This window comes from Ursus maritimus, unplaced genomic scaffold, assembly GCF_017311325.1.
Source record: "Ursus maritimus isolate PB19 unplaced genomic scaffold, ASM1731132v1 scaffold_17, whole genome shotgun sequence".
Taxonomy (NCBI): domain Eukaryota; kingdom Metazoa; phylum Chordata; class Mammalia; order Carnivora; family Ursidae; genus Ursus; species Ursus maritimus.
In genome coordinates, this window is record NW_024424119.1 from 51,324,114 (window position 1) to 51,347,874 (window position 23,761).

The 23,761-nt window shown below is 48.4% G+C and overlaps 1 protein-coding gene across 2 annotated transcripts in view; it reads left to right on the plus strand.

Moving 5' to 3' along the window:
• The window catches only part of MVB12B (multivesicular body subunit 12B), a 256,508-nt gene that overhangs the window by 75,651 nt on the left and 157,096 nt on the right, over positions 1–23,761 (plus strand). For both annotated transcript variants that reach the window (XM_040631900.1, XM_040631901.1), the window contains one exon: positions 12,571–12,693. In XM_040631900.1, the coding sequence (XP_040487834.1) occupies positions 12,583–12,693 (111 nt within the window). In that variant the 5' untranslated portion in view covers positions 12,571–12,582. The remainder of the gene's footprint in view (positions 1–12,570; positions 12,694–23,761) is intronic.

Consider the following 23,761-nt stretch of genomic DNA (forward strand, 5'->3'; position numbering starts at 1 on the left):
CCCAGGCCGCTGCGGCCACCTGCACAGGCTGGGGACAGTCGTTTCACTGGCCCAGCCTGGGGTCCAGCTCTCTGTGGTCACGTGGGCGCAGACCAGCTTGCACCTGAGCCTTGAGCATCATCTGGGGTGCGGCCTCGTCTGTGACCTGGACACAGCAGACAGGACACCCAAATGCCAGGGCACCTGTCTAAAGGTGAGGTGCCCGGCTTGGGCACCCAAGACCCAGAGTGCCCGTCCTGGAAGTGTGGTGGGTGTGTTGATGAGCACCCCATAAGGACTGCAGCCTAAGTGAGGCTCAGGGGTAGGAGCTGGGACAAGAGCTATGGCTGGGCACCAGGGGACATCAGATACCCGGCGACAGGCCCAGGTGAAGAGGGCAGACCCATGAGCATCTTTGTCCTCTTTGTCACCAACAGACAACTCTTCCTAAATTATCAGCCTTTCTCACTACTAAAGATGTGACTCTTCTGTCCCCTGCCTCTCAGCAGCCTCTTCAGCAAGCAACAGAGGAAGGCCCCAGGAAGGCAAAAGGCAAATGGCTGTTGCCCCTTCTCTGCTCCCCGCCCCCACCCAAGAACCAGCGCCCACTCAGATTTCTGCCACAAAAGCTACAACAGGCCAGCGACTCTTTAGGGGCCTTTGTCTCTGGTGGTTCTTTCTCAGTATAATCTCATCGTACATTTCTCGACAGCTGGCTGGATTTCATCTCATTTTAACGGGGGGAAAAGAGTCTTATCAGCTGCACCAGAGAAGCTTTAGAAAGGTTAGAGGATGTGCTCTGCAGAAACCCAGACAAACCAAAAAGCTCAGAGTACTCAGAAGGTTAGTTACAGGACACAGGGGACACCTTTCTTGTTCACTGGAAATTGTTGTGGCACTTTGAGATACTGGGCCATGGAGAGAATATTTAAATGGGGCCTCTGAGAGATGGGACCTCTGCTGGGATCTGGGCATCAAGTCCCACGTGAAGCAGTTGATTGGTTTATTTGAGCCCAGAATCATCTTTTCTGATCAACATTTTTTGTTCCTTCCTCCTAGCTCTTAGGCCACACTCCTGATTTATGCTGAAGGCATCTCCCTGCCTGCCTCCATCTCACTGGCGGGCTTTCCCCACTTCTAGCGGCAACAGTGCACCATGGTTAAATGCAAGGACTTTAGAGTTAGACCGTAGCTGAAACCTTGGCTTTCCTACTTACTTTGTGTTCTTGTGTACGTTAATGAAATTTTCTGAGCCTCAGTTTCCTCATCTGTAGAGTGAGGCTAATATCTGTCTCATAGGATTATGGTGAGCAGTGAATCAAATATTGCAAGAGAAGCATTTAGCTCTGTGTCTGCCATAGGGCAAGTGATCAGTAAAAGTTAGTGATTATTATAAAGTGTTTGTTAACTTATTAATCAGAAGAGTAACTTCGTTTTTACTTTTTCTTTAGAGTGTGTTTGTGTTTCTGGTTATTATTTAGCTCTCCTTAGGACAACTAGGAGGGGCTCATAGAGTAAGAAGAACACGGGGCTTGGATTTAGGGGTTTGGATTTGAATCTCAGTCTACTTCCTGCCATCCCAGTGACCCTAGGCAGGTCATGGAACCTCATGGAAACTTTCTTCTTCTTCTTCTTCTTCTTCTTCTTCTTCTTCTCCTTCCTCCTTCCTCCTTCCTCCTTCCTCCTTCCTCCTTCCTTCTTTCTCCTTCCTCCTTCCGTCTTCTCTTTTTAAATATTTTATTTATTCATTTGAGAGAGAGAGAGAGAACACAAGCAGGGGGAGAGGGAGAGGGAGAAACAGATACCCTACTGAGCTGGGAGCCCGACATGGGGCTCAATCCCAGGACCTGGAGATCGTGACCTGAGCCAGAGGCAGACGCTTAACCATGTGAGCCAGCCAGGTGCCCCTCACAGAACCTTTCTGAGTCCCGATTTCCTTCTGTGTGAAAGTGGCTTGAGAATATAACCTACTCAGGAGGCTGAATGAGTTGATGGATGTGAATGCGTGTGGCACTGCGGAGGAAGTGGGGGAGTCCTCACTAAATTTAGGTGGAAGCCAGAGGCAGACCCTGGTTTTCTGTGTTAGACAGTTTGGAGTGGGGAGGGGTTATAAGAAAAAAAAAAAACATTTTGTACATTTTACAAAACCACCTGACCATGTGAACACATGGCTGGGTTCCCCTCCCAGGACCTTGGAAGGGGTGAGGGGCGGGGATGGTCGAAGGTTCATTGCTATTCGTTTCATAGCAGATCTGCCTCTGGGGGAGTCCGAATCCAAAAGTCGTGGGCCCCTCTGCCTTAGCAGGTCAGAAGTGCTCCGTGCTTCGTGCTCAAAGAGCGACATCCTTTGCCACACTGGAAAGTAATGATGGAGTCGGAGCCAAGCATGGGAAATGTCAAAGGTGCTATTATGATGATGAAGATAACAAATGACTACATGGCCGATGTGGTGGGCTGAGAACACTGTATTTAGTTGGTTGCGGTTGAATGAGCAGAGTCTCCTTTGCTGGTTGGGTTGTGGGAGGGGAGGCCTGGGGTCCTTGAATGAGCTGCCTCTCTCAGGCTGTTCTTGTTCTCTCTGAGGCCCTCCCTGGCCAATGTTTTACTGGCCCCACTGGCGCTCGTTGGCCTTCTGCTTGCGGCTGCCCTTGAGGATTGTGGTTTCCCTGCGTCGTCTGCACTGTTTGCAGTGGGGTTGCCTGTGTAAGCTCTCCTCCGCTCTGCTACGTGGGAGGCAGAGCCCCTGCAGGCTGTACTTGACATTACCTCCCTTGTTGGGGACATCCTGTGGGCACGTGTTTGGTTTACCTGACACACTTCTGGTGGGATGTGGAGCTTGTACAGGCTGAAATGTGAGAGGCCCATGGGCCTGGAGCCGAGGGGTCACATACTCAAGCTTTGTAGCTCCTACTTCCCCGAGGACCAAAGGACCATCTTGTCAGGCTGTGGCTAGAATCAACATGAGATGTTTCTATACACACACACACAAAGTTTGTGTGTGTGTGTGTGTGTGTGTGTTTTGAACAGATACTGATCAGCAAAGCAAAATATTCAAAAGAATATTCCTTGATCCTTTAGAACCAGAGCAGGATAAATGAATTCTTAGTGTGCTAAATATCTCTAAGATGTTTATGAAAAGGCAGATTCCAGGGCCTCACACCCAGACCTTCGATCAGAATATCTGGGGGAAGGGGCCCCAGAATGTTTGTGTTTAGTAAGAACCTTGGGTTGTACTTCTGCTTACTGGAACTCAGAAACCACAGTTGTAGATGCCTTTTTGAAATTGTAAGACACACAGAACATAAAATGTACCACCCTGATCATCTTCAGGTGCACAAACCAGTGGCATTAAGGACATTCACATCGTCACACAGCTAATCTCTGGAACTTTTTCATCTTGCAAAACTCTACACTCATTAAACAGCTTCCATTTTCCCTCCTCCAGGCTCCGGCGGCCACCATGCTACTTTCTGTTTCTGTGTGAATTTGACTAATCTAGGGGCCTCATGTATGTGGAATTGTATAGTGTCTGTCTTTCTATGACTGGCTTATTTCACTCCACATAATGTCTTCAGGGTTGTTCACTTTGTAGTATGTGCCAGACTTTCCTTTTTAAGCTGAATAATATTCTACTGCGTGTATATACCCATCTTGCTTATCCATATCTGTGGACACTTGGGTTGCTTCTACTTCTCTGCTCTTGGGAATAACACCACTGTGAACACGGATGTACAGATATCTTTTCAAGACCCTGTCTTCAGTTCTTTTGGGGACATACCCAGGAATGGAATTGCCAGACCCTATAGTAATTCTATTTTTAATTTTTTGAGGAATCCCCATACGGTCTTCCACAGTGGCTGTGTTTCCATTTCCACCAGCAGTGCACCAGGGTTCCAGTTTTCCAGTCCTCACCAACACTAATTTTTTAGCTTTTGATAGTGGCCATCCCGATGGGTATGAGGTGACAGCTCGTTGTGATTTGGGTGTGCATTTCCCTAGTGATCAGTGATGTTGAACATCTTTTCATATGCTTGTTGGCCATGTGTATATCATCATTGGAGAAATGTCTACTCAAGTCCTTTGCCTGTTTTTTTTTTTTTAATCAAGTATTTGTGTTTTGTTGTTGTTAAGTTGTAGGAGTTCTTTATAGATTTGGATTTTAACCCCTTAGTGGATATGTGATTTGGAAATATGTTCTCCCGTTCCATAGGTGGTCCATTTCACTCTGTCACTTGTTTCTTTTGAGGCAAGTTCTACAAGTTCTTTACACCATATGACCCTGTAGAGGAAATATTATCTATTATTCCAGTTTTAGGGGGGTGAACACTTGGGCCCCGTTTAGCTAACGTGCCTGTGGTCACACAGCTGTATGCAGTGCGAGAGCTGGGATTCAAGCTCAGGTCCCTCTGACTCCAGAGCAAGCGCCCTGTCCATTCCTCTGCTTTACTTGCCATTCCCCCACTGAGCTAATGACAAGGCCCATGGCAGTCTGCAGGGAAGTGGCATGGGTTCGAGAAGCGTTCAGTTACAGGAGAGGAAATATGAACGAAAGACTTGCGAATCTCTTCTTTCCTTCCTGAAGTTCTGTGTCATTGCTTAGACCTTAGAGATAGCAGAGAAATGCAGACAGGTTTTTAACTGTTTCGTTTATTTGTTTGTTTGTTTAAACATTTCATAAGCTTGTTTCAGAGCCCATCTGCTACCCACAGTTCCCCCGGTGGTCTGCGTTTTTTCATGTCGCTACTGATCGGCGTGTCGTGCCCGTAGTACCTTCACTACTCGGCACCCTCTGTCTTTCCAGGAGGCCGGCTTGAGTGCCCGCTCTTCCCTCCCATCTCCCTGACTCACCAGGCAGAAGGAAGTGTCCCCTCATGTGCAGTCCCTTTCTTTGGGATGTTTCCCCCAGCCTAGGAACTCCACAGGTGGTGGCTGTGTCTTTTTCGTCACCGTACCAGCCAGCACAGTAGCATTTCGCCTGGGCCGTGCCTTATCCAGTGTTGGCCCAAGCCCAAACCGCTTAAATCACAACCTGGGGGTTGGAATGGGAGGTGTAGTTTTCTCTTAACTCCTTAAGGGAGTCTTCTGTGCAACCAGCCTGGAGACCCCCTGGCCCCTGCCAGGCCATCAGCCTGCCCAGACTAAGTCACAATCACTTCTAGAGTTGCTGGGAGTGCTGCAGTCCTGCCTCCTCTCCTCTGGAGCCTGCCTGTCCCTAGAATTGTGGTGTTTGTCCTGGGCTCACGGATGCCCAGCCTGGCGCTGTCATCGGAAGGGGCCCACAGGTCTGTTCTTGCCATTGCCCTTGATGCTTTTTGTGCCCTTCTTAATTCAGTGAAAGAGGGACAGTTTTAAAAGGGTGATGGGAACTTGATTCATCTTTTCTTCCTTCCTTCCATCCATCCATCCACCCACCCACTCACCCCATAAGCCATTTATTGAGCACCCATTGTGAGCTAGGCACTGGGTGGACATAACACTTTTGAACAACTATTGTTCTGCTGGGGAAAGTGTGCTATAACCGTCTGTGAGAGGCAAGGCTGTGTGCTTCCGTGAGTGTATACATGCGTGTGTGTGCACGCATGTGTGTGCTAAGACCACGTCCCTGGTGAACAGCAGGGTTCTCAGTGAGAGCAGCTGTGTGGCCAGGCAATCGGGGAAGGTTTGGGGAGAATGTGAGCTGGATTTTGAATGGTGGGGTGGGTGTCACAGGGGAGGAACTAGGTGCTCTTGGCTGACCTGCTTGGGGAGGGAGATACTGAATGATTCATTCTGAGGGTATTCCCCGTGGATAATTACATTCAGGTTTTTGTTTCTGTTCATTCATTCATCAAACATCTAATGAGTACCTGCTGTCTTGTACTCAGAGTTCAGACTGTGGACCAGCTGTCTGACCGTCACCTGGAGCTTGTTAGAAATGCAGCTTCTCGGGCCCCATCCTACACTTATTGAACCAGCGTCTTTGGGAGTAGGTTCAGGAGTCTCTTTTAACAGACTCTCCAGGTGACTCACGCTTGCTAGTGTTTGAGTCCCTGCTCCAGAATGTTGGATTGTCCATCATCATCATTGCAAACTCTCCCTCACTGCTTACACAACGGCTCTCCGTAAATGTTTGTGGACTGCTCGCTGTGTGCCAGGTCCTGCTAGGTACCGGGAATATGGGAGATGCCTCAGGGCGAGGATGACACGTTCAGCGCAGACATGCGGGTGGCAGCAGCCAGCAGGACACTAGGTGTATGCCTCTGCGTCTCAGGAGAAAAGTCGGGGCGGTGGAGGTGTTTTGGAAGCCTGCAGGTAGAAAAATTAGATGACAAAACATATGAAAAGAAACTCTCAGGACCCCTGTGAAAGTCAGAGAGGAGGGTGGTGGTGATGGGACGTGCCTGGCTAACCTGAAGCCAGGTGTTCTGATGATTTCCGACCTGACAGCCCATTTGCTTGGCATTGAGGTGACATACTGGCATTTTTTACTCTGTAAGTCAGGGTAAGGGTGAGACTTACCTTATGTCACTGAACATCAAGAGAGGGTGTCTCTTGGGTCCTCCTGGGAGGGTTTCCATTTGTAGAGCACCTGCCTTCTGTCGGGGTTCTCCTTCTTCCTTCTCTCCAGGGCACAATATGGCACCAAGACTTGATGGGAGGGGGCAGGGCTCACCCTTGTTTGCAGTGTTTGTGGGGTGGGGTGCACAGTGTACTGGAGATTGGTCCCCACCCCCTGCACCGGGTTCCCTGGCTGTGCTGAGTTGGGCCTGTCAGGGGCAGGGCTTTGGCTACGGCAGGGCTGTAGAAATTGATCCCGGATTTATTTTTGGAGCGCAAATTCTGGGATCTGGCCTTGCACCGTATGAGCTACGGTGACACGAACCCTAGGCCTGTATCACATGATTTGTGGAAAATCTGTTTGGTATACAAATGGTTAATAGAAATCTAAGCATAGGTCAGATAGAATGGGTGCATTTATACACCGGATTCTTTTATTAGAAGTAACAGGCCTTTACTGGGGAAGAGGAAGTGCTCGCCATTGTTAGTTCCCTAGCTGGAAAATTCTTTGCGATCTAGGAGAGCTTAGAAAAATATTTGCTTTAGTTTCCTAATATCTTAGCAGCCTTCCCAGCAGCCTGTGGTCCATTGCCACCTGACCATACTCAACAGTGTTTGTCAGAGTGATTTGGCTTCTGACGGGGAAGGTGGTCCAGACCAAGGGCAGGAGGCACCAGGATGCCATTCTGAGGTTCCGCAGTGGACGCCTCAGCCTCTGCACTGTCCTCCATGAGCAGCTCCAGGAGCCGGCTGGCCATTCGCTTGGGTGCTGCATGGACTCAGGCCACAGCCTACCATCTCCTGAGGACGTAGGTCCGTGCCCCTTAGCTGCATGGAGGCGGCCCAGTTTGTGTGTTTGTGTGTGTCGTGATGTGTGTTGGTGAAGCGTGGCCATGGCCTCCCCACAGTGGGAATGGGGCCGTGTCCTTCTATACCTGCTAAAGATTTGTGGGCAAAAAGGTGCCAGTAATCACGGGGCAGAAGGGGGCATGGTTCTTGCCAACCACCTCTGCCACAGGACACAGGCAGAGAGCGGCCCAGGATGGGCACAGCAGCAGCTCTCATTGGGGGACAGCCCGTTCTCAGTCTCCACCCAGCTGTTGGTCAGGTTCCCACGGCAAGTGAAATATTTATCCACTCCTCTTCCCCAGCCCCGCAAGCTGGCGGATGTGGGCAGACAGTTTATATCTTTTGTGCCCTTGACTTTGGATTTCAAAGAAGCTGATTCCAAGTTCATCCTTCTGTAGGGACTTAATTAATCCACTGGTTTTGTCATTTCAATTACAGTAGCCCAATTTAACCTGCCCCCCCCCCCAGTACTTTGAAATTACTCTCCTCAAAAGTCATGTGCGAGTCACGCCTTCAGCCCTTGATGGGCCGCACTGGCGCTGCTTCTGAGCTGGCCTTCCTCACCGCGGCAGGGAGGCCGAGCCCGGGTTCCTGCTGTGCCTCCTTTGACAGCAGCGCCCCCTTCCCCCCTGCAGTTGTTGCCCCCCACCCCACCCCGCTGCTGGAAGGGCCTCAGTGGAGAGAGGTCTGAGCTCTGTTAGTTGGGTTTTGATTTCAGTACAGGAGTTGATAAAACGAGATAAACCCCAGGCTCACAGGGCTGGGGAAATTAAACAGAGATGATATCAAAGTTCCCCTGAGTTTTCAACTGTGATACAGTAGCTTAGTTTTCTCCCAGACTGGGGCCAGGAGGCACGCCTTTGATTCTGAAACAATATTCAGCATCAGTTAAGCCCAGCACTGCTGACTTTTAGGGATTAAGCACACTGTTGTAGTAATTCTTTGATCAGCTACAAGGGAGCAGTGTGCTGTCTGTATGAGAGACTTTATAGTTAAAGTTCATTTCTCTGTGAACCTGGGATGACAGCATTGCCAAGGTGCTCAGGGCTGGGCACTGGGGCCTTCCCCAGGCACTGTTCGCAGCATTGCAGGCAGAAGCAGGAGGCGGGTTTTTCCTACCCAGCCTGGTTGCATAGTATTCATCGGGCATGACATGGAAAAAATCCTCCTGGCCTAGAAAACACCACCCTAATTGATCCTTTGTAGCCCCAGTATGTACGTGCAACACACAGACACACCACCCCACAACACATCCGTACATACTCTCCTGCGTGGCGGAGAAATCCTCTCGGGGCAGACACAGGAATAGCAGCCCCCAACGTTGGAAATGATAGAGTGGAGGCTGGCCATGCACCTGGCGTGGAGATTGGGATGGGGATTGGGGCCAGATGACCTATGAGGTTAAATGAGGAGGACCAGCTCAAGGTCAGTGTTGCCACTGCACTCTCCCTGTGCCCAGGAGCAGACGTGACTCCCAGGTGCCATCACCACCTTGATGCCTCACCTGGCATTTCCTCATAACGGACTTAATTTCAGGTTGGTTCAATCTTTTAGCTCTGAGAAATCTCAGCCTCCGTGGTCTTGTCATCTAAAATACTGGTCAACTTTTGGCTCTCCCTGTAGAGACTCCCCTTGCAGCCACAGCTGGGATGGTAGAAGTTTTCCTAAATTGCTCCCCCCTCCTCCTGGTGGGCCTCGCGACTTCTAGTTGGTAATGGAGCCCCTGTGTGCTGTCGATTGCGGGCGCACGGTGCTATACATCAACCTATTCCCTCCTGTGCAGTGCTCGGATCTCCCTCATTAGGCCTAAATTTACCTCCGTCCTACACAAACATGGCCTTAGCTCATTTTTATTGTTGTAAATTATTTATGAGGGAAATGTTGAATCTTGAAACTGAGGTGTGAGGAAAATTAATCCCATGTTACTTTTATCTTTCTGTACTTTTCTCCCCCTTGCTTCACTTATTGGGCTATCGCTGGAAAAAGAAGAGCTTTGGCATTTTTAAATATAATTAGTGTTGAAACTGCTTTCTCAGTTGGGTATCAGATGGGATGTTGGTCTCTCTGCACAGTGTCACGGAAAGCCGATCCACGTGGGAGGGAGGACTGGAAGCCCTGTTCAGGTGGGCCAGCTGCCAGTTGCAGGGCGGCTGACAACTCTGGGCCTCAGTTTTGTCTTCTCTAAAATAGGGGTAATAAGACCCAGCCCCCTTCCAGGTTTGGTGTGATCATCAGTCACGAGGGAGCCCGAGAAAGCGTTTTGAGAATTGCAGAGTGCTGTACAACCGCAGCCGAGACGTGTGTTTTGTGTGCGGTCAGGGTTTGGAGATCGACGTGGGTCTCCGTCTGCTGCGGAGCTGCTGAGGATGAAACCAGGGGCTGCGGCAAGTAGGCCTTGGTATTTTATGGTTTGGACCAGCATTGCCTCTCGCCAGACAGGTTAATGTTGGTCTTCAAGAGCCCGCTCCCCCTCTCCCCACCCCGGCCGAGCTGCGCTGCACGCTTGCATTAATGGCCTCTTCTCCCCGCTCCGAGGCCTGGCCTGTGACCCTGGGCGGCTGAGTACTCGGCGGTGCCATCCCTTCTGGCTCGAGGCTCCACACAGCCCGGGAAACGTGGAGTGCTAGTTAATAAATGGCCTTTTGTTAGGAAGGTCAATTGAAGTGACGGTAGAGACGCTGTTAAAAGTAATTTGCAGTCAGAAAATATGTAATTCAGGGCAAGCTGCTTTGAGTGATTGCCTCTGCCATGGATATCTTGGGCGTTTCTCATTAAAAGCTTCCTTTGCTGGTGGTGGGGCTTCCTCTACCGCCGAGCCGGCCGCGGCCCCGCGCCGCGAGGAGTCATTTGTCTGTATTTCACAAAGGCTGCCTTGATCCCCAGGGTACAGCAACTGCGGGGAAAGGGAAGAAGGAGGCGTGCATCCGAGATGCTCTGTGCTCATGCTCTGCTGTCGCATCCTCCAGTCTGCAGGCTGGGCTGCGACCGCGTACGCATGGGCACAGGCCCCCGACTCCTTTGTCTGCCTCAGCCGGAGGCAGCCCGCAGCCATCTTGGAACCTGCGGCTGGGCTGCCTCCCCGGTGCATTGTGGGAGCGGCGGGGCTCCGGGGGGCGAGTTTCCCCACTGCCCTTGACCGCGGGGCTTCGGGCGGGGAGAGCCGTTGTCACCCGCGCCTCGCGAGGACATCGTGACCCGGGGACGGGAATCTATCAGCAAATAAAATATTTCTTATTTATTCCCATGCTTGCCTCCTCTCTCTCACACACACACATAGTAGAGGCAGTACTATCTTAATAGTAATAATAAAAAAAAAACCTTACTTTGGATGTTCTTTATTAAATTCACAGCATGATATTTTAGCACTGGCAGAATTTGTACATTCTGTTAATGAGTTGTTAATTGCAAAGCGTTTTGGTAACCAACAGCAGGTACCCGTATTTTTCAAACTGCAGCCGTGTTATTTTCATGCTACCAATATTATGGGATTTTCCAAGTGACGATACTTTTTGATTAGTGTTTGCTTTGGACTGGGCTGATGCAGGTATTTAACTCTAAACCTTCTTTATTGGGGGCATGCGTGCCTATTCATTCAATAAATACTTACTTCCTGCCTACTTTGTGCAGGAAGCACCAAGCCCGGTGCTTTATATAAACCTGCCTGGTAAATGAAATTTGAAAATAGAAAATGATGCAGTGGCGTGGCATGGTATCCTGCCCCCTGCCCTGGGCTTCTAGAAGCTCATTTTCAGTAGGATTAAGTAAAGCATAACTTAGTTTGGCTTTTGTCATGAACAGAAGTTGAGAGCGTGGCTGCTGCCAGGCGCTTCCTAGGCTTGATTGGAGGCTTGGCTCGATTTCATTGACGAGTCTGTTTCCGGAGCCTTTTGTGGGCTTCAGGGGACACTGATTACATGGGTGACTTGCATATAGCATTCTGATTGTTCCCATTTAGAAGGCTGCAGTCATTTTTAATAGCCTCTGCCTATTCTGATTCTAGGCTGAGAACTAAGAATATTTCTTCCCCCTGCCTACTTAGGCAGGGTGTTTGGTTTGCTTTAGAAGCAGTAACCAGCTTTGAGGGATCTGGTAGACCTACAGCCGGTGGAATTTAATTGCTGCAGAAGGAGGTGGAATTTAACTTGCTCTTTTTCACTGCTTGTCCTTTTAAAAGTACTAAAAGTCATTTACATAAGGTGTTACCTCTTTTATTTGCTTTCTGGTGCACTGCCACGCCAGCTGCCCAGACCCAGTGCTCTCTATATTCTCCTTGTCTCCTCTGGTCACATCAAGAGGCAGTCAGCAGCAGAATAATAATTCCATTTCCCCTCCCTTTCTCCCAAAGTGCCCAGCAAGAATTATGGTCATTGTTAGTGTTTAGCTTTGAGTAAGTGCCCACATGACCTGCGGGATTAAACACAACAAAGGCACCTGCCGGTCCTCCCAGGAATGGCGCCTACCACATTTCTGGCCACTTACACTGGACCTGTGTGCCCCAAACGTGCCAGTCTCATCTGCTTTTTGTTGAGTGCCTACTGTGTGCCAGGGACTCCTCCAGGCCCTTCATTTATGTGACTCCTTTAGATCTCACGGCAGCTCTGCGACTGTCAGTATTGTGACCTCTTACTTGCTCAGTCACCAGCCAGTAAGCCATGCAGCCTGGACTTGAATACCATTCCTTTCGTACATTCCCAGAACACTTTCTTCCATGTGTTTGCAAAGCTCTGTCTACTGAACAGTCCACGCTCGGTTGTGCTAGAGGCTGTGGTTTGGAAGTCTGCACCTCCACAAGGAGATAGTGTAAGGGAGAGAAGTGAGCAGTGGGGTTAAATTCAGCTGTGTCTGCTTTATCCTCACAGAAGCTGCTGGTATCTGTTCGGAAGTCAGGCAGCTTGTTGAGAGAGTTAAGAATGGTTTGCTTCTGGGTTTGAGTCAAAGTTAGCTGTCCGAGCAGGGACAGGGCCTCGTTAACTACATTAGCCCAGTGTTCAGAGCCAACATGAGAAGAACAAGGGTCAGAGATGACTTGAGTTCTTGATCTGAGGAAACGGTCAGGTAAGGTCAGGGCTCCTTTAGCCAGTTCAGTTATATGGAGAGTAGCTCAGGGTATTTGCCCCAAGATTCTGGTTCTGTTTGAGACTTTGTATCGTTCACTTTAAATGGTCAGTTTGAATTTTGTGCTTTCTTTTTCCTTTTTGGAACCAGGACCCATCCACCATGCCTGAAGTCAAAGACCTTTCGGAAGCTTTGCCAGAGACGTCGATGGATCCCATCACGGGAGTGGGGGTGGTGGCTTCTCGGAACCGAGCCCCAACAGGCTATGATGTGGTAAGTCAAGATGCGCTGACTCAACCAATACTCCTCTCCTGTGTTCAAGACCCCCGAACCTTGTGTGTAACTGTGCTCCTTCCCTTGGGGAACTTAAACAGGGAGGGAAGGCGTCACCAGTGCGAAGGTGTGGGGAGTGTCCTGGTTTGGGAGTCAGAGGACCTGACTCCAGCGGCGCTGCTTCCTGACCTTGGCCGAGTCACTTGACCTCTGTGATGGCCATTTTCACCTTCTGTAAAACTAAAGGGTTGGCTCTGTTGATTTCTAAACTCACTTCTAGTTGTGAAATTTCATGAACAGGATCCAGGAGTCTGAAAGGTCCTTGTCGTATGCATCCTTGTCCTGCGGTGTAAGTGTCATTAGTGTACTGCCTTACATTTTTATAGCTCTTTACAGTTTGCAGAGCAGTTTCCTACCTGTGAACTCATTTGGCTTTTGCAGTTCCCTGGAAGGCTAGGAGGGCAAGTGGCTTTATCTCCACTTTGCTGATTACGAGAACCCAAGCTCTGACAGGTGAAGTGACAGAGGCCCAGTCCTTGGGAGTGGGGAATCAGGACCAGACCCCTTCTAAGTCTGCTGCTGTGACTGATCACACCACTACTGTTCAGCAGAGAACTTGCTTTGCTTTCCAGCAGGCGTCTGTGGTGGTGTTCAGTAGTACTGACAGCTGGAATTGGGTTTTTTTGTTGTTTCAATAGATAAATTGCAATTTGGGTTAAGCTTAAAAGGTGCAGAGTAACATTAGGAGGGTTTAGTTAGCAATGACTGTGGTCATATGTCCTGAGATTCTAAGGTGGTCTTATTTTCGCTTTCCTTATTTTAAGACAGCGTTTTATTCTTGTTTATTGAAAACGTGCACCAAGAATGTATAAGAATAAAAAGAATATGAGGCTCATTAGCCAGCACTGAAAACCTGTCACCATGATTAGATTAGCATTTGATGTCCCTGGGGTGGGAGGGATACGACTGCTGGTCCAGAGGAAGCCCTAAGGCATGGTTTCTCAACCTTGACACTTGTGACATTTTGGGCCAGATAATCAGATAATTCTGTGTTGGGGGGCTGTCCTGTGCCATATATCTAGGACTTAGCAGCATCCCTGGCCTCTACCTTCTAGATGCCAGTAGCATTAGCCTCCCCCCCCCCCCCCCCCGCCAAGTTGTGACAACCAAAAATGTGTGTGGACATTGCCAGATGTCCCTAGGTGGAGGGGACAGAGGGACAAAAGCAGCCCCCACTGAGAAGGCTGTAGTAGCCATTGGCTCAGCCAGCGCTGGGTCCTGTGCAGGGAAGGAGAAGCCTGTTAAAATGTTCCACATCACTTTCCCAACTGTTTGAAAGCTTATAAACATTTTAAAAGTGAAAGGACAAGGGAATCTTTTTTGACAAAGATTGGAGTCTTACCTGCTGTCTGACTTCAAAGCACTGTTTGAATGTATAACTTGCCATAAAATAGAATCATTAGATATGGCTTTGTGCCATAAAACTCTTGGGGAAGCTAATAAAACTGTTCCTGATTTGAGAAGCCAAAGTGTCTTTTGATGAATTAGATATGAAGCAGCAAGTCATGAATCAGGGCAGGGGCTCAGTGCTCGCGATCTCTGGGAGGACTGGCTCAGGGGTTGCTCTCCTGGGAGGGCTTATGTGGGGGGCTCACACCCAGGGCATGGGTCTCCACGTCTTCTTGCTGTTCTCCTTTGTTGATCTGTGTCTTTAACATTCTGCTTGTACCTTTGGGGTCATCTTGAAAGCTTGGCTAGTGGGTGGCGGATGGCCTTTGATAGTCTGGTTTTCTGAAAGTCTTGGTAAGTCTGACAGGAGCAGAATCTATCCCTATCATTTTCTCCTAACATCTAGCCCAGGGCAGAAGAGCGCAGTGTCAAATGAGTAAAATTAATAAGCACATTTCATGATTATGCTGTACCACGCATTATAGTGAAAGGTGAGCAGGGCAAGAGGCTCCCGAGGGTCAGCCCGGCAATTACCCAGCCTCCCTCCGCACGCGGAGACGGAGAGTGTCCGAGCTCCCTCTGAAAGCCCTTACAGGGAGAGGGGTGGCAGACGACTCTTTGTACTGACCGCTGGGTTGTTCTCAGATAGGATCTGGTTCCCTAGAGGTCTGACCCTGAGTTCAAGGGGAATGGGCAGGGGGAGGACAGGGGGAAGAAGAGGCACTTCCCATTCCTTTTATCCAGAGTTTCATAGAACTTCAACCTCCAGACCCAAATGTGAGGCGTTTGATGGGGGCGGGAGATGCCTAGACCGAGCTGCTGGGGCTGAGGGAGCCCGCTGTGGACTGTGGAGGCCCCTCTCTGCCTGTCCCGTCTGCGGCAGGATGAATCCCTCCCGCGCACAGAGTGTGTTCAGTACTGTGACCACGCAGCCCCGGAAGTTTGGCTTGGACGGACTGCCGACCCCGGGTAGCATGGCCACATGCCTTGCTGCTTGTTTGAAGCCAGAGATGCCACATGTGTGTTTACAAAAATTTAATTTCATAACTTCTCTATAGGTCAGGGGAACCTTCTTAGGCTAAGGGGCCGGGGATTATTTGCTAAACTTCTCGATTTATTGTGCCTATTTCTGCAGTCCTCTCTGGAATCCCCTGCCCTTTCTGTTCCATTGTCACACTCTCAGATCTTAGAGTGACTGGTGATGATCCTTCCTGTCATCAGAGGGTGGGTGGGTGTCGTGTGTGTCCTTGTGACGTCCCAGCACCTGCGCACTGACTCTGTGTTGTAGATGCCTGGGATTTGCTGAAGGTAGGACCTGCTGTTTTATCATATGTGGATGGTCAGATTTCAACGAATCGTAATGTCCTAGAAGCACTTCATGCTAAAACTCTTCTGTGCAGAATTCATCTTTGACTTCCAGGTCACTCTGGGATACAGCGACATCTGAGGGCATCAGGCTGGCCGTAACTGACGACCAGTGTGGGTCTGTTTCTGTGTGTTTCTGGTGAAATACATCCTAACTTTTACATCCTTTTGCCTTTCAAAACAAGCTCTTACAACTCAGAGACTAGAGCCTCCGCACGGTATTTATGAGATGACTCTCTCCAAAACAGAAATAGCTTCCTTTGATAATATGCTTTTTGGTAACATACTTTCATATGATAATATGCTGTTTGGGCAAAAACTAACAAAACAAAAAGTCAACAACACAGAGAAAGAATAATCAAGTGCTCTAGACTCTTTTAACTTAAATTATTTCTCCAACCTGTTTTGTGGGTAAATACTGTGTGCCAGCTAGGAGCCAGGGACATAGTGAGTGAAAACATGCAGTGTCCTGCCTTCACGAAGCTCACAGTCTGGAGGGAGAGGAAGAGAATTAAACGATCACACGAATAAATGTAAAATAAAATTTGGTAAGTGCTTCGAAGGGAAGTCCTAACAGACTATTGTTTCTGTCAGATCCCACTTTCCAGACCTTTCCACCTTTCTTGCTAAATTCCAGGTTACGACAGCATGGACTCACTCCAACTTACTTCTAGAAGTCCCTCCCTTTCTTCTCTGCCCTGAGACCTGCCAAGTATCTGTCCTCCAGCGTTTTCTGAGCCTCTCCCAGGGCACTGCCTCAAGCGTGCTCAGGGTTCTTTGGCTCTGGCTCTCTCCCTGGCCACCACACTGCACCATTTTTGTTGGTGACATCTATGAGGCTGCCCTTGGCTGGGTACAGCTCCCTGCTAACCTGGCAGTGGCTGCTCCTACCTTTCTGGCCTGAGTGGGGATGGACGCTGCTTTCCCTACTGTTCCCCTCTTCTGGGACCTGCCATGGTTTCCCACAGAACAGCTGACACCTGAATCACTTTTCAGGAGACTTTTCTGGAGCTCTGAGGATGAGGGGAATGAGAGAGTAAAACTCAGAGAATATGGGAATGTGCTACGAAGGCCCAGTGTCCTTTGACCCCGTACTCGCCCAGACTCTGCCTTCGTCCCGCCTACCCCGGAATGACTTTAGAGGGGAATCCCAGCCTCGGGGAGAGTAGGAGATTTTTTTCTTTTTCCTCTCTCCAATCTAGGACCTCCTCCATTCTCTTCCAGAGAAATCTCAGCTTGTCCACAGGCGTCTTTATGGCACAGTTACCCCCAAAGTGACAGATTATCCCTTAGCTCAGTGACTACTTGCAGATGTCCAAGTGGGAGATTCTCAAGCTTTTGTGGGTCTCAGTCTCCCAGAGGACCCCACACGCCAAATTCCTGCGGCAGCAGGTCTGGGGTGGGGCTGGGAATTTCGTCCTAACCAGGTCCCAGGTGATGTTGATGCTCCTGGTCCAGGGGCCACACTTTGAGAACCACTGGACTAAATCAAGTCATTCTTAAATAATCTCTACATGTGGCCACCACAGGTCTACCTCAGGGGGGGCTGTGCTAGCTTTTTCTGTTGTTTTCAGCCTCTCCTGATTTAGACTTCAGGAAGTCTCTGGGGATGTGTGTGTGTGTATGTCTGTGGGTTTTTAAAGAAATATATTTTAAAAATATAAATGGAATGGTACTATTCATACTCTCCTAGCTTTTAAAATATAACATATTGTGGGCAGAGATAGCTCTATGTCAGTCCGTATAGATACATCTCATCCTTTTAATAACGAATATTGTATTATCTGGCTGTGCCAAAATTTGGCCAAGAATCCCACACTGAAAGACACTTTATTTCCAATTTTTGTTTTAAATACGATAAACAAGGTCCTTGCACATGTATCCTGGCACGATTGTCCTACTAGATCCAAAGAACAATTCCGTAGGTTGAAATTACTGGGTCACGGTATTCACATTTTAATTTGATAAATGTTACCGATTGCCTTCCCGAAAGGTTGTGACATTCTGTCAGTTTCTATTCTCACTAAGGTGAAAGTGAGTAAAATTAATTGGGGGGGGCAGGGAATGAATTGACAGTCTCCCCCTCCTCCAGGCTTTGTGCCCAACTTCGTGTCGTCCTGGGACTTCTCCCAGTTGGCACCCCTCCAGGAGTGAGGACCTAATAATAGTATGCACACTTGTTGCGATGCTAGCCAGCAAGAGGTGTGTCATCCCTGAGAAGCGGAGACCATGTAGGACAAAAATCCAGACTCTCATCTGGCACATGGATTTCAGTGTACCTTCCAGCTTCTTCTCTGGCCTCACTGAACTTCTCGCTTTCTTATATTCAGAATAAGCAGAAACTTTGTACCATGGTACCTCTGAGTCTACTTTTTCCAGAATTCCAGAATTCCTGTATCTCCACCTCCCACTTTTTGGGTAAAATTTTACCTCTCCTTCAAAACCCCATTTGACTAGCTCCGTAGTGAAATTTTTTCCGACATTACTCATTCATTTATTTATTCACGCATGGGTTTCATGAATATTTGTCAGCCAGCTGCTGTTGTGTGAGGCCCTGGGAATCCGAGGTCTGGGAGGGTTGGGTTCCACCAGGTGGAAGGTCGGAGGTGAGGTCAGAGGTGAGGCTGGGAGGGCGGATGAGGCCGGATCACAGCACAAAGGAGTTGGCTGCTATTCTGAGGGTGATGGGGGTGGTCAAAGGACTTCAAGGAGAAGAGATTCTTAGCTATGTGCTAAGAAGTGCTAAGAAGTGACCTAAGAAGGTCACTCGGTGTGGGCAACAGGGAGAATGATTGAAAGATACGGGTACCGGGGCAGGGGTGAGGGTTTGGAGGCTCCGTGCTAGTGCAGGGTGTGAGAGTGGCCTGACCAGTCACCATGGAAACAAAGTACAGGGATCTGAGGGACATGGGCATCCAAATACATATTCTTTCACAGGAAAAACCAGATTGAGTGTTGGGAGGTGGGGGTAGAGGTGAGGAAAGGAAGGGCCCCAATGATGCGGGGATATCTTGCTGGGCAGCCGGGGGTGCCGATGCTTTCTAGTTGAAAGGGGAACGTGCAGAGCCAGGTGGGCGCGGGTGGAGAAGGGCCATTGGCTCAGTTTGGGGCACGCGGAGACGCATGTGTGACGTCCAGGCGGAGTTGTCGAGGGGTCCCAGGGCTGAAGGTCCAGCGAGACCACCGTGTAACTGAGGTGTTCCTGGGAGGTGGTCCCTGGAGTGTCACTGAGTACTGGGTGTGAAGGGGGCCCTAAAGAGGGGACCGGGGCTGAGCGTCCAGAGAAGTAGGTGAAAATTCCTAAGAAACTGAAGGAAAATGAGTCTTTCTAGAAGAAGGGGTGGTGGTTAACTTTCACAGTTGCCTAAAGGTGAAGTAAAATGAAGCTGAAAGGTTTCTGTTGCGTGAATGCCAAGGAGGCGGTTATGGACTCGGTAGTGGCCTCGGAAGCAAGACTGGAGTGGACCTGAAGAGCCCGCCTGAAGTGGGAGGGGGTCTCGAAGGACGGGAGAGAGAGGGAAGCGGCAGCTGGAGGGTGACATGAGGTCAGAAGTCTTTCTTCCTTTGTGTAAAGGTGGGAGAGGTTTGAGCACGCTTAGCTGCCGATGGGCAGGAACCAGAGTGACAGAGGGCTGAGGACCTACGGGAGAGAGGGCTATGTGAAGAAGGAGGGCCCATGAGGGCCCGAGGACTTGGCGTCTAGGACGTGCCAGAGAGGAGCCAGGAGGTGATGCTTGTGTGGCCTGTGCTCCCTGCTGGCGCTGTGTGCTGGGGAGCCGGCCGTGGTCGCGGGCCGTGACCAGCGAGTGGGCCTTGAGGGCAGACACGGGCCAGTCAGGCCTTAAGTCTGCACTTCCCCTGTCTCCCTCCTCTCCACATTGTTGCTTATTTCTGAAACTAATTAGACAACAAAACCTTTCTTAAAAACTGTTGGACCTGAATAATTTATATATGCCCTAAATGTATTTGGGATCTTCTAAATAATTAGAAGTTTCAAATGCTTGAACTGTCAAATGTGAGAGGCACTGGGGGGACTCGGGGAGACCAGCTCCCCTCTGGGCCAGTGGGCTGGGTCTAGCAGGCATGCAGAGGGGTACGTTGAAAGTCCTAAGCCTGCAAATGAGGTCCTACGTAACAAAGCAGTGAAAGAAAAGAATAATCTGCTAAATGCTGAAACAGGTTCTAGCAAACTGGGGTTTTTATTCAGCGTTCAAGAAATTCTTAAAAAGTCACATGCAAAGCCTGTGAAGACAGTAACAGTATCTTATTAAAAACATATGGCGGGCCTCACGTGGAAAACGTGGGATGTCATCGCACGTCCGGTCTGGTCCCAGCTGTCACGCGCCCCTCTGGACCGCCCAAGTGCTCCTCGTGGCCAGAGGACAGCCAGAGCCCGTGGCCTCGAGGAGCTGCCCTCCCGAAGCTCTGCCTCCACGGAGCAAAAGCAGAAGCACGGGGCAGTGGCTTCCTGTGGGGCCTCCGGTCCCCTCCCCGCCGCTCCCCTGTCCAGAGCGGAAACCACCACGGGCAGAAACCCACCCCACACACTGGTTTATTTTCAGACCCAGAGATTGTTTTGAGAAAAAGCACCAGGTGTTCCTCCCTTTTGTTTTGTTAGAAAATACATTAAACTGAGAATTACTGAAAACATGGACAGTGTTCTTGTGACCAGCCCTTGGGCCCTTGTTTCCTGCAGCCTGGATTAGCAGACTTGGGGTCGCGCTGGCCTCTCGCCACATGCTTGCCTGTGCCCCGCAGAGCCCCGGCCTCAGACGGCCCAGAGGTGCGCTCTGAGGTTGCATTTCTCAGGAAGAGGGGCCTCCATTGCTCCTTCCAGGCTTCTGTCCCACCAACTCTGCATTTTGGTTCTGACCCAAAGACTTTCTTCTCAGTACTGACTTGCTCCCCAGTTGATTCGTTGGAAAGTGGGGAGAACTTGAGAAACAGTGCAGTGTTCTGGTGCCACACTTCCTCTTTACCGCTTAGAAAGGCCCTGACAAGCCTCAGTGAGTTGGGTTAATGGAAAAGATGAGGGGCTTGCTTTAATTTTTCTTTTCTTTTTCTCATTTCAACTTTTTATTTGGAGATCGTTGTAGATTCACATGCAGTTGTAAGAAGTAATATGGAAAGATCTTGGGTTTACTCACGTTCTCCCAGGAGTAACATCTTACGAATTCTAGTACAACGTCACAGTCAGGATATCGACACTGATACAGTCAAGATCCAGAACATTGCTGAGCACCAGCGTGGGGCAGGAGGCAGAGGGAATAAGGCGGAAGCATGAGCCGGAGACTTTCTTGTGGTTTCTATGGGAAAGGCAAGGCAGGTCAGGTGAGCAGACTTAGGACTGTCTAGTTGAACTAATTTCAGCAGGCCCTGGGCTATGAAGGATGGTCTCTAGTTGTCAGATACCCTGGCCCTGGGGTGATTTAGGGTAGGGGGACAGTGGAAGGAGCCTGAGAAAAGGAGGTGGGCAGGGATGGAGACTCAGGATTGGTTGGTTTACATATAAACACTGTGCTCATAGGCAGGTTGTTTATCTCTCCAGGAGTAAACCAACCTCCTCCTTAACCGCGGACGATCACTAATTTGTTCTCCATTTCTGTAATTTTGTCATTGAGGAATGTTATATAAATGGAATCATACAGCATGTAACCTTTTGGGATTGGCTTTTTTGCTGTTCTTTTTTCAAAAATGCACCATAATTCTCTGGAGATTCATCTGTTGGACTTTTTATTGCTGAGCAGTATTAATTGGTACGGCCGCGCCACAGTTACCTTAACCGTTTACCTATTGAAGGACATCCTGGTGGTTCCCAGTTTGGAGCTATTATGAGTAAAGCTGCTGTAAATACTTGTGTGCACGTTTTTGTGTGAGCATGTTTTCATCCCTCTGGGATAAATGTCCAGGAGTGAGGCTGTGGGTCACATGGTAGCTGCATGATTCATTTCTTAAGAAAATGCCAAATTCTTTTCCCGTGTGGCTGTAACATTTTACATTTCCACCGGTAATGTAGAAATGATCCAGTTTCTCTGCATTCTTTCCAGCATTTATAATTGTCACTAGTTTGTTTGTTTGTTTGTTTGTTTGTTTGTTTGTTTTAGCCATTCTGATAGCTGTGTAGTGACAAGTCGTTTGGTTTTAATTCGTATTACTCTAGCGGCTAATGACATCGAACGCTTTCCCGTGTGTATTTGCCATCTCTCTGTCTTTGCTGAAATGTCACTTCACCTCTTACTCATTTTCTAATTGGATTGTTTGTTTTTTTACTGTCTTAAGTGTGCTTGTATACTGTAGGTGTGAGTCTTTTGTCGGTTATGTGGTTTGGAAATACTTTCTTCTGGTCTGTACTTGTCTTTTTATTGTAACAAGGTCTCATATGAGCAAAAGTTTTAAATTTTGACTAAGTCCAACTTACCAATTTTTCCATTTTTTGGTGTCAAGCCTAAGAACTCTTCGCTTAGCCCCAGATCCTGAAGATTCTTTCCTATTTTTTTTTCTACAGGATTTATAGTTTTACATTTAACATTTAAGTCTGTGAAACGTTTTTGACTTTTGTACAAGGTATGAACTTAGGTCTGAGTTCTCTCTTTTTTCTGCTATGGATGAACAACTGCTCCAGTACCATTTGTCGGAAAGGCAGCCTTTCCTTTTGAATTGCTTTTGAGCCTTTAGAAAAAGTCAGTTGGGCATGTTTGTGTGGCTCTCTCCTCTGTTCCATTCTGTGTGTCTAGCCTTCTGCCAATACCACACAGTATTGATTACCAGGGCTCTGTAATCAGTCTTAAAATTGGGTAGAATGATTCTGTCCACTTTATTCTTTTTAAAAATTGTTCCAGCTATTTAAGTCCTTTGTCTTTCCATAGCAATTTTAGAATAATCTTGTCCATATTTATAAAAAATACCCCACCAGAATTGAGATGGGAACTAACATTTCAAAGGGGTTCTGACCCAACTCCAATGTGGGGGGTGGTTCCTCACACCAACAACCAGCAATTCTAGACACCAGCTCTAGATGTACTGTAGCTCAGCAATGCTGACACTGTCTACCTGAAGATAGCATCGGATTCCACAGGGTAAAGGCTCAGTCCCACAAGACTACCCTCTCCCTACTTAAGATGACTGTCACAAAGCTGGGCTGTCACCTGTGTTTCTGACCTACCAGTTATAGATCAGAGGTTCCAACTACCCCTTCCTTGGGTTCCATTAATTTGCTAGAGTGGCTCACAGAGCTCAGAGAAACATTTTACTTCCTAGATCACTGGTTTATTATTAAAGGATATTACCCAGCAACAGCCAGATGGAAGAGATGTTGTAGGCCAGGGCGTGGGGAAAGAGCATGGAGCTTTTATGCTCTTTCTTCCAGTACACCATTCTCCCCACATCTCCATGTGCTTGCCAACTTGGAAGCTCTCCAAACCTCATCCTTTCAGGTTTTTGTGGAGGCTTTATTACAGAGGCACAATTGATTAAATCATTGGCCATTGTTGATTGATTCAACCTCCACCTCCTCTTCCCTTCCCAGAAATCAAGGGGTGGGACTGAAATTTCCAACCCTTTATTCATGGTTGGTTCTCCTGGGAGCCCCCATCCTTAGGAGCTTTTCAAAATTCACCTCATTAACATACACCCAGTTGTGGTGGAAAGGGGCTTGTTATGGACAATAGGACACCTCTTTGACCTTTATGGCTCTGAAACAGTTTCAGGAACTGAGGGCAAGAGACCAAATATTGTAACAAAAGATGTTTCCATTGCCCTTATTGCTCAGGAAATTCCAAGGGTTTTGGGAGCTGTGAGCCAGGAACCATGGGTGAAGACCAAATATGTATTTCTTATTATAAATCACAATATCACAATATTAAATTTGAGAATTCACATCTTTACTATGTTGAGTTTCCCAATTCATGAGCAAAATATTCTCTCCATTTATTTAGTATTTTGATTACTTTCACCAACATTTTGTAGGTTTCAGCAGACAAGCTCTATACATGTTTTGGTATATTAAACTTAAGTGCTTCACTTTTTATTTTGAGCAATTGCAAATGGAATTGTATTTTTAATTTTGATGTCCATGTGTTCATGGCTATTACATAGAAATATAATTGATTTTTGTATGTTTATCTTTGCTGAACTTACTTTTGTATGTTTCTCTTTGCTGAACTTTGAGACCTTGCTTAATGTATGTTCCTTGGGATTTTCTGTGTAGACTATCACATTATCCTTTCTTCTTTTCTGACCTATATGCCTTTATTTC